This window comes from Bison bison, unplaced genomic scaffold (assembly GCF_000754665.1).
Source record: "Bison bison bison isolate TAMUID 2011002044 unplaced genomic scaffold, Bison_UMD1.0 scf7180017864480, whole genome shotgun sequence".
Taxonomy (NCBI): domain Eukaryota; kingdom Metazoa; phylum Chordata; class Mammalia; order Artiodactyla; family Bovidae; genus Bison; species Bison bison.
Window position 1 is genome coordinate 3219335 of NW_011495040.1, and position 10537 is coordinate 3229871.

General features: G+C 38.9%; 1 protein-coding gene across 1 annotated transcript in view; it reads right to left on the reverse strand.

Annotated features, from left to right (window-relative positions):
• The window catches only part of RNF103 (ring finger protein 103), a 23547-nt gene extending 13027 nt beyond the window's left edge, over positions 1 to 10520 (reverse strand). The window contains exons 1-2 of the mRNA XM_010862229.1: positions 9754 to 10520; positions 7328 to 7467 (exon numbers count right to left, since the gene is read on the reverse strand). Coding sequence (XP_010860531.1) covers positions 7328 to 7467; positions 9754 to 9979 — 366 coding nt within the window. The 5' untranslated portion in view covers positions 9980 to 10520. The remainder of the gene's footprint in view (positions 1 to 7327; positions 7468 to 9753) is intronic.
• Positions 10521 to 10537: the final 17 nt, after the last annotated feature.

The following is a 10537-nucleotide window of genomic DNA, read 5'->3' on the forward strand; positions in this document are numbered from 1 at the left end:
TGGAAGGAAAGTTATGTCCAACCTAGATAGCATATTCAAAAGCAGAGACATTACTTTGCCAACAAAGGTCTGTCTAGTCAAGGCTATGGTTTTTCTTGTGGTCATGTATGGATGTGAGAGTTGGACTGTGAAGAAATCTGAGCACCAAAGAATTGATGCTTTTGAACTGTGGTGTTGGAGAAGACTCTTGAGAGTCCCTTGGACTGCAAGGAGATCCAACCAGTCCATTCTGAAGGAGATCAGCCCTGGGATTTCTTTGGAAGGAATGATGCTAAAGCTGAAACTCCAGTACTTTGGCCACCTCATGTGAAGAGTTGACTCATTGGAAAAGACCCTGATGCTGGGAGGGATTGGGGGCAGGAGGAGAAGGGGACGACAGAGGATGAGATGGCTGGATGGCATCACTAACTCGATGGACGTGAGTCTGAGTGAACTCTGGGAGTTGGTGATGGACAGGGAGGCCTGGCGTGCTGTGATTCATGGTGTCGCAAAGAGTTGGACACGACTGAGCGACTGAACTGAACTGAACTGAACTGATTCTAATATCTGCTTTTAAGAGTTTAATAATTCCTAACAGAACCACGTAAAAATGAAAAATCCCTTAGGCTTTGAAAAAAAAAAAAACATTTTATTTGACTCTATAGGTATAGTCATAGTTATGGTTTTTCCAGTAGTCATGTATGGATGTGACAGTTGGACCATAAAGAAAACTGAGCGCCACAGAATTGATACTTTCAAACTGTGGTGCCAGAGAAGACTCTTGAGAGTCCCTTGGACTGCAAGGAGACCCAACCAGTCCATCCTAAAGGGAATCAGTCCTAAATATTCAATGGAGGGACTGATGCTGAAGCTGAAGCTCCAATACTCTGGCCACCTGATGCGAAGAGCCAACTCATTAGAAAAGACCCTGATCTGGAAAAGACTGAGGGCAGGAAGAGAAGAGGGCAACAGATGATGAGATAGTTGGATGGCTTCACCGACTCAATGGACATGAGTTTGGGTGGACTCCGGGAGTTGGTGATGTACAGGGTGGCCTGGCATTTTGCAGTTCATGGGGTTGCAAAGAGTCAGACATGACTGAGCAACTGAACTCATTATTTTACTTCAGATTATATAGGTTATCTAAAGGCTCCAAGCTGACTTCTGTTAGAATGAAAATCCCTTCCCCAGCAACATGTCACCTGGGATGTTTTCTGACAAACATTAGTATAACTAGTACCTGGTTATGCTATTGCACATCAATGTTCTTCAGTCCAGTTACACATGAAGACTTCCAATTTAGTGTATTTAAAAATACACTTTTTTCCAGGAGAAAAACTACTAAATTTTTCCTAGTACTAATTTTCCTGGATTCCACTTCATTGTCTAATAGTTTTTTAGGATCTCTCAAGATGGAAGCACCATTACAGACCACCTAACTTACTAGCTGGTAAAGATGATCTATGCTAACATTTTTTTATTGGCCCACACATTTTAGTAAATCAAACAGTAAGCTGTTTTATGGCATAGACTGTAGGTTACTCATCTTCTTTGCCCTCCTCACAAGGTTCAGCTGGCACACATTATATTTCAATAAATATTTGTACGATGGTTGGATGAATGGATGAAACCAGTGGTTGGCTGGTAAATGTTTAACTATGAGCTCTCTAGAAGAAAATGGAAGTCCTGATTTCTATCATTTACAGACTTCCTCCCACACAGCTGATTTCAAGTTACTAAAGTGATATTTCTAAATGTGGAGTTGGGAAGAGATGTTAACAATTGCCTTTCATGACACTGGGTTCAGCACACACTGGAAGGAACTCAGTTGGACAATGTGAAACACTAAATTCCCATATTTTCTGATGTCAAACTTCTACAGTTCAGTTAAGCTTCCCAAGAGAAACCGGGTCTCGGGTTATTGCTGGGTCCCTTCCACATGTATTACATTTGTATAAGAAAAAACCTACACATTTTTGCCTATTTTTCAGAGGTGGGTTTTATTACTAATCAGAACATTTGTTATATACCTTTTAATACTGTCAATTCTTATACAACATGGAGGCTAAATTAAATAACTCTATATAAAAGGAGTGTAGAACTATGGTATTTTCTGCATCTCTCAATATTGCATTATAACAAGTAGTTTTCTACTTTAAAAAAATCATAGACAATCTAAATATATATATGCAAATTGCATAAGATCATTAAGTGAAGATGATTAACTGATAAAACCAAAACTCAATAGCATTTAATTCTTTGGTAGCCTCACTAGCTTTCATCATGAGTAAACACAAATAAAAGCTTTTCACTAATACAAAATAAAGGAAGACTTACCAAGTATTTCACCTTTACATTGTGTAACGAGAGCAATAAATAAGTTAGAATTTCCTTGAACAAAACTACTATCTAGGAGTAAAAAAATAAAATTTTAAAACAGCTGGTAACTCTTTTCAACCAATCAGGAACTATATTAACATAATAACTTCAATAAATATTGACCTAAAGCTTTACTTTAAAGCATATGCTTTTCATTGCTACCTCAACTACGGTGATGTTAAATTCCTTATGATGTGACAGAGCCAGTAGAGAATAGATAGCACAGTCCGTCTTTGAACTTCTTTGAACAAAAGTCAAAATACAGAAATAGTAATGTTAAGAACAGGATAAATCCATAAAACCTATAATGTATGCTAACTTCTTAATTTCAGATGTACTATTCCATCTGCCTCTCTGAGCAAGAATCTTTTGAAAGAAAAGAAACTTCTATTTGTGATGCTAAAAAGATTGGTTGGCAGTAGCATCAAAGAATCTACACAACTGGAAATAAATAACTAATGAAAGATACAAGGTTAGGTTAGGAACAGAGCAAGAAAACTTAGAAAGAGCTGACTGAAAAAAGATGACTTGGTTCTTTCATAGATTACATAGTCTATTTTTGGTAAATATGTCCCATATGTACTGCTGCCTTAGAAACTACAATTAGTTCTTCCTACCTCTTATTACAGAGAAGATAGAACTATGGAAAAGTTTCACATGAAAAGAAATATAGGGACTTCTCTGATGGTCCAGTGGCTAAGACTCTGTGCTCCCAATGCAGGGCGCCAAGGTTTGATCCCACATGCAGCAACTAAGAGTTTGCATGCCACAACTAAAGATCCTGCATGCTGTAAAATAAATAAATATTAAAAAAAAAAAAAGAAGCATGCTAATATTCTAATGTAAGGCTAATTCATGAGCGCTGCTGTTGCTGCTAAGTCGCTTTAGTTGTGTCCGACTCTGTGCGACCCCATAGACGGCAGCCCACCAGGGATTCTCCAGGCAAGAATACTGAAGTGGGTTGCCATTTCCTTCTCCAATGCATGAAAGTGAGAAGTGAAAGTGAAGTCACTCAGTCATGTCCGACCCTCAGCGACCCCACGGACTGCAGCCCACCAGGCTCCTCTGTCCATGGGATTTTCCAGCCAAAAGTACTGGAGTGGGGTGCCATTGCCTTCTCCGTCATGAGTGCTAATACATCTTAAAACAATTAACAGAAAGATATGAAGATCGTCAACATATATGATTCAGAAAATAAACTCATGAGTTACTGAGAAGACAGAAATTGTAGTGTGTACTTAGTCACTCAACTGTATTCCACTCTTTGCGACTCCATGGACTACAGCCCACCAGGCTCCTCTGTCCATGGGATTTTCCAGGCAAGAATACTGGATTGGGCTGCTATTTCCTTCCTCATAATGGATATAGAATGAGTTAATTAAATTACAGAAACTAACTTTTTCTTTTGTAGTGTCATCCACATGCAGTGTCACCGAAAAAGGTAATCAGTCAATCTAGATTACCAATTCATTCCAGAAAAAGAATGAACTAAGTAATGGAATAGCTAAGTCATACACCCATTTACACAGGGCTTCCCCCAGTGGCTCAGCAGTAAAGAATCTGCCTGTAATGCAGGAGATGCGGGTTTGATGCCTAGGTCAGGAAGATCCCCTGGAGAGGAAAATGGCAACCCACTCCAGTATTCTATCCACTATTATATCACAGTGGAGATAGTGAAGGACAGGGATTCATGGAATCACAAAGAGCTGGACATGACTTAGCAACAGTATTCTGTTGTCTGAACAACAACAACCCGTATTCTTGCCTGGGAAATCCCACAGACAAAAGAGCCTGGAGGACTACATACAGTCCATGGGTTCGCAGAGTTAGACATAATGTGGCAACTAAACAACAACAATATCCATTTATTAAAGTGACTTTCCCCCTTAAATCAGTATACTGAAACATCCCTTCAATAACATAATATATGAAATATAAAGTGCTAATTATCAATTATATGCTACCTAATTACATTTTTCTTCAATAAACACAGAAGGAGAGTATAATTCATCTGATTAAGAAAATGATATTAGAAACCTGGGAGGAAAAATAAAAAGAATTTTGATATCCTTAAATATTTCTTACACAAGCTACCTAAAACAAATGCAATATGAAGAACACTGAATTGGTTGGGTTCTATACACCCTCACAGATTAAAACAGCAACAGCAGCGATGACAGAGCAAACTGAAATGAGTTGATTTCTTTCAAAACAAACAGAAAAGATTGATAATTCAAATAGTTAACAACTGAAACCCTGAATGCTGTCCTTCACAAAAGATCAAAGAAATATAACCTGAACTGAAAGAATGACAAGCAATTGAGAGAATATTTCTCTTCTGTTTTGAGAAGGTATTTTCAATTAAAAACAACAACACAGCTTTCTTTTAAGAGCCAAAGTGTCTGTGCCGATGAGCTTAGCTGGTAAGTTCAGTGCTGAGGACACTGTAACCGAGGTTTCTATCTCAGTCTTCTCAGTTGTCCTGCCAGAGACTGTTCTTTCAACCCAAGCAGCCATTTGACAGATGCAAGCCACTGGACCCGGGGAACACAAGCCAGACAGTGGTGATCAGTGCAAATCTTGAAGGTCACTAGAAAAACTGTGTCCTACTGCACCATTAACTATTAACACTTATGAAGTTTAAAAAAACATTCTCAGGGAAAAATAACTTAGTGATAAGAATGTATAACATTAACATTCACTACCATTCATTACTTGTTCTTCACTTCATTCAAATGTCACCTTATTAGAGAATTCTTAGCCACTCCCTTGTCTCCTTACTCTGCTTATTTGTCTTAGCACTTACCATTAACTGATGTTATATTAAATATTTATTTAGTTAGTGCCTCCCTCTCCCAAATAGAATGTGAGTTGCTTCAGAGAGCAAGGAGTTAGGCTGGTGTATGTTCTCATGTATCTCTGGCCTTGTGCACAATTAACTGATGAATAAACTGGATGAATTTTGTAATGTATCAAGGGAGTTTAATCCATGCTTATCTTTAATATGATATCAAAAAATAATAGATCATTTAGAAGCTAAGACTATATTGTGAATTAGTGAAGCAGAATGTGCTTGTTGTCTATAGGCAACACTCTATACACCAAAAGGATTTCCAGACTTTTGCCATGGGTTTTCTAATTTTGGAAGGTGTTCAGCCTCTTTATCACTCATCTCCATGGGACTGTTCAATGACAAACATGGACAAACGTAACACATAGGGCAGTCGGACTGGCTGTTCAGTTCAATCTCAGTAATGAATTGAAAATACCAAAATCAAACCCACAAGTCTTCCTCAATCAGACTATCGGAACTAAATATCTGGGGAAAGAAACAGAATAACTATTTATAAATTAAGGCTTTAAAGACGCTACAGTTTATTTTTTCAATACTAATAACACAGAAATAGACTAGAATTTGATGGATAATGTATAGATAGTACCCATATGCTCCTCCCAGTTTTTCTGCTTGCTGAATTTTAAAAATGTCAAATTATTAACAGGAGGATAAATGGTCAAATACTATAGGAAGATTGCAAGTAAAGGAAAGGTCATGTGATATCCAATGCAATCAGCTAAAGAATTTCCAAACGTCAACAGTTAGGCTAAGGAACTACTATTCTATCTTCTTCAGGTGTAAATGTATTTATTTGAGGCCACGTGCAACAGAAAATCTGTTCACAATCATATTGCAAATCAGTGACAGGATCAGATTCGCTGCTAAGGTCCCTCAACTCCCAGCTTTTTCTACCTTATTTTGCAGTCATTGTTCTCAAGAAAGAAATATGAAGCAACAGCTATTTTGTTTCCTATGCCCTGAACCAAACTTTGCCAACCCCAATGTGAAATGGCAATAACACTGGACAAGAAATTAGGGGACCTGGGATTTGATCCTGGTTCAATAATTATAATTTTAGCTGAATTAATGTTGCTAATTTATTTAAGATGTTACTTTAAGTGAAGTTACTTTTAACAACTTTAGACTTTCTTTCGGAGAAGGCAATGGCACACCACTCCAGTACTCTTGCCTGGAAAATCCCATGGACGGGGGAGCCTGGTAGGCTGCAGTCCACGGAGTCGGGAAGAGTCGGACACGACTGAGCGACTTCACTTTCACTTTGATGCATTGGAGAAGGAAATGGCAACCCACTCCAGTGTTCTTGCCTGGAGAATCCCAGGGATGGGGGAGCCTGGTGGGCTGCCGTCTATGGGGTTACACAGACTCGGACATGACTGAAGCGACTCAGCAGCAACAGCAGCAGCAGCAGACTTTCTCTCAGCAATGTTATGAAATTACATGTTCAATATAATACTGATTTTTCTACCTTACATAAAAATACCCAAATGATAATGCGTGTCCACTCATTTACCATAAACCACACTTTCAGAAGCATTAAAGATGATTTTTTTTGAGGCCCTTCATAGCTCTAAAATTCTAATTGCTAACTAAATCTCACAATTCTGACAGCATAAGAGCCAAGGTCTAAAATTATAATCTCATCAATTTCATGAGCAAAGTAGTAAGCCCCCTACCATTTCCCACAACACTGCTTCTTCTATTAGGCACACAGCTGGTTACTTCCCTAACAAAAGGACTCCTTTACTTTTACTTTAGGGTTTTTTCTTTAAAAACAAAAATTATTTGGATCACTGAACAAAAACTGGGAGAAAAAGCACAAATCACTAAATAAAAGGAATACATGTGTTTCTTAATGAAGCTCTGACAACAAAAATGGATTTGCCTCTCCTGATTCTAAACAGTCCAACTTTCTTTCCCCACCACTTCCCTTTCCCCACTCTTTAATTAATGTTTGCTTTCCTTGGTCTGCAAAACCTCTTTAAGCGGACACTGAAGCCTCCCCATGAGAACTGATTATGTCTAAGAAAGATGACACAAGTACACAGAAGGGTCACCACCTGGTGACTACTATTTTGGTAACAATTATTTCACTTCTATCACTGTTTCTAATACCTGAACCAGCCAGATGCCATCTTTTGTGTCTTCTACAAGCTCATAGAAGTGCATTTCACCACTGAAATTGGTACTAGAAACAGATTCAGATGCTTCTTCTTCTTTGAGTGCAGAATAAAGCTCACCTTCCATCAGGTCACCTGAAGAAAAGAAAAAACATTAATAAGATTTCAAAAATCTCATGTTTGAATAATTAATTCTATTTTATATGATGTCATTGTACTTGCGTTGCATTCTACAGAAGAGTAGAACATGAATATGTCTGTTTAATATTCACACATTCACATTAATTATGTAAGAACCTTTTATGTGTCAGGCAAAAATGAACAAAACAGACTTGGAGTTATCACATAATTCATTAGGAAATTACTGAATTTATATCAGTCCCCAAAGCCATCACAGTATTATTTAGTTTGTGTCCAGGTATTTTATGTAAATACACTATTTAAATTTTAAAATAGCATGATTTATATACTTCTGAAACTGACTGTCATCACCTGCATGAAATAGCAACAAGGCTTATGTGACTTGAAGGTCAGATACAAAAGATTATCTATAAGAACAAATTTCATATTCATACACACTTACAGTGCAAATTTATAGTTTGTATCATGAAATAATAAGTAAAGAAAAACACTGCCATCAAATTAACTTTTGTCAACTGTTCACAAGGCAAAACAAGCACCGTATCATGATAATAGCAGCAAAACCATTCACAGCAAATCCTTAAACTATAAAGTTAAACTGCTTTATAAATTGTGGGATGTGCTATAAAACATGGGATCTGAGCCATATTTTTGTGGGCTGTGTGTATTCTTTAAATATTAAGTGCACTTTTTGTATGCTCAAAGTTACAAGCATTTTTAGGCTCAAAGGAAGGCAATGCTAAATAAAATCAAAATCAAAAGAAAAAAAATGTGTTATCAAATCACTTTATCATGAAAAATGATTTGGCTTGGGCAGTTAAGGCACTTTTTATTTCTAAACCTAGAGAGTTTATTTATTAGCGATCTTTTACCTTACTCTATTCCCTCTACACTACACCTCAGCCATGGGAGAAATAAAAGTAATCAAAACCCAGTCAATAAACAAGAGGCACAATTTTATGCAAATTTAAAGAAAAAATGGTCACTTTTACAGAGAATGTTTACTCTTCTGTCCCAGTAATGATCCTAACTGTAACCAACAAACATGTGGGTGCTAAAGTCCTCTGAAGTTAGTATTCTTGTCTATCATATTGCATGGCTGTAAGATACTAAATAGGAAAAAAACTCTTATAAATAAAAAACACACAGCTGACAGATATACCTGAAACAACAAAAAAGTTAACTATCACTTTCAACTGCTTCCTACAGCAACCCAAAATGCCTTTCTCAAATTACAGTACCCTCTCCCTTCCAGGAAATGTGTCTAAACAAAGATATAGTTTGTCAGGGGTGAAAAAAAAATTATGTGTATTTCTCACTCAAATTCTACCCCAAAACTAAGTTATTGCAACTGCACACGTTAACATGTTAAATGTCTCTTGGCTCAGTTCTATTTCTCAACCCATTTAAGTTGATACAGCAGTGCTTGTGGTACAGAAGGGAAAAAATAGTTTTCATCCAAGATACAATAAGAAAAAAAATCATTACAGAAATAGAAATAAACTCTTTCAAAACAAACAAGGTAGACATTCCGCAAAAAAAATCACCTTATTTTCACCAAATTTAAAGTATGAAAAGCTAATACTGCGCCATGTACACTTTCTCTAAATTTAAACTCATTATTTCAAATGTATATCTTAAAAAAAATGTTTTTCCATTTAATTTGGCATCCGATGTTCACTAAACTTACTGTGATTACCATTTCATGACATACAAATCATCATGCTACACACCTTAAACTTGTACAGTGCTGCACGTCAATTATATCTCAATAAAATTAGAAGAAAAAATAAAATAAAATTGAAATCCTAGGCCTAAATGCTTCTTTGATACTAAATACTTCAGGAATGTTTTTCCCTCCGGTATCTTGCTATTACTACGGTGACAAATGCTTCGATCCATAGTCAACGTTATGGGGGTTCTTCTTTTCTTATAGCCTTATGAATTTCAACTGACAAATCATGCTTTCCAGTTTGTGACTGGTTGACATTTCCAAATTTTGAGAAAACCACTCCGTAAACAACGCTAAGAAGCTGCACGTGAAACTGTTATTTTAAAATAATCTTAGGAAGACATGCCAACACCCCTACAAATAATTCCAGGCCCCTTCTGAAAACTGGGGTTTACTCCCTTTTTTTTTTTTTTGGTAGAAAAACTGGACAAAGAAAATCTAGGCGGCTCTGGAAGTAATCTACTTAACCTTTCGAGGTATCGACTCATCCTGGGAGACCACCCCGCTTGCCCACGAGTAGAGGAGACCCTCGGGGAGCAGATACTTGCCTGACTTTTCCACCAGTTCCCGGACATCCTTCTTCTCGGGCAACCCCGAATACCCCAGCCCCCGACATTCCAGGATGGTCTTCAGCTTCTTGAAGCTCAGCGCCACCGGATCCACCAGCTGGGTGGCAAAGATGCCAGTTTCATACCACACAATGGCCTCAAAAAACCTGGCCAGGACGAAAAGGACCAGAAAATAGAGGAGCAAGAAAAAAAGCTTCAGCCACATCTTCCCCTGCGTCTCCTCTCTTTTCAGAGAGCTCAGAATACGGAGAGGAGGAGGGTAGACTCGGGGGGTGCGTGGGCGAGGGCACCAGCTCGCCGTGGGGTCCTGGCTGCCGTCACCGCGAGGCCATCCCCGGCGGGAGGCAGGTGGACCGGGGTGGGTGGGGGGTGGTATGTGTGGGGGTGAGGAACAGATGACCAGGGGCAGAGACGCAGGGACTCGCGCGGGGCCTTCTAGTCAAGAGGCGAGAAAAAAAAAAGGTGGGGGGGACTAAAAAAACTCCATCAATTAATTAAACCCGGATAGGAGGGAGGCGCGGGAAGAGCCCGAGGGGAAAAACAAGAGGAGGGCCGTTTCTCCGGGCGGGGAGGCACTGATCGAAGTGGCGGGGTCGGCCTTCCAGCACCGTGATCTTAGGGAAAGGGGAGGCCAAAAGAAAAAAAAAATCATTCAGGTCCACAAAGGAAGCGGGGGTCGGGCTGCAGGCCGGGGCCGGACGACGGCAGGCCCAGGAGGCGGTTGGGGCCGGCCGGGCCAAGGCCGGGCTCCAGCGGCCGCGGT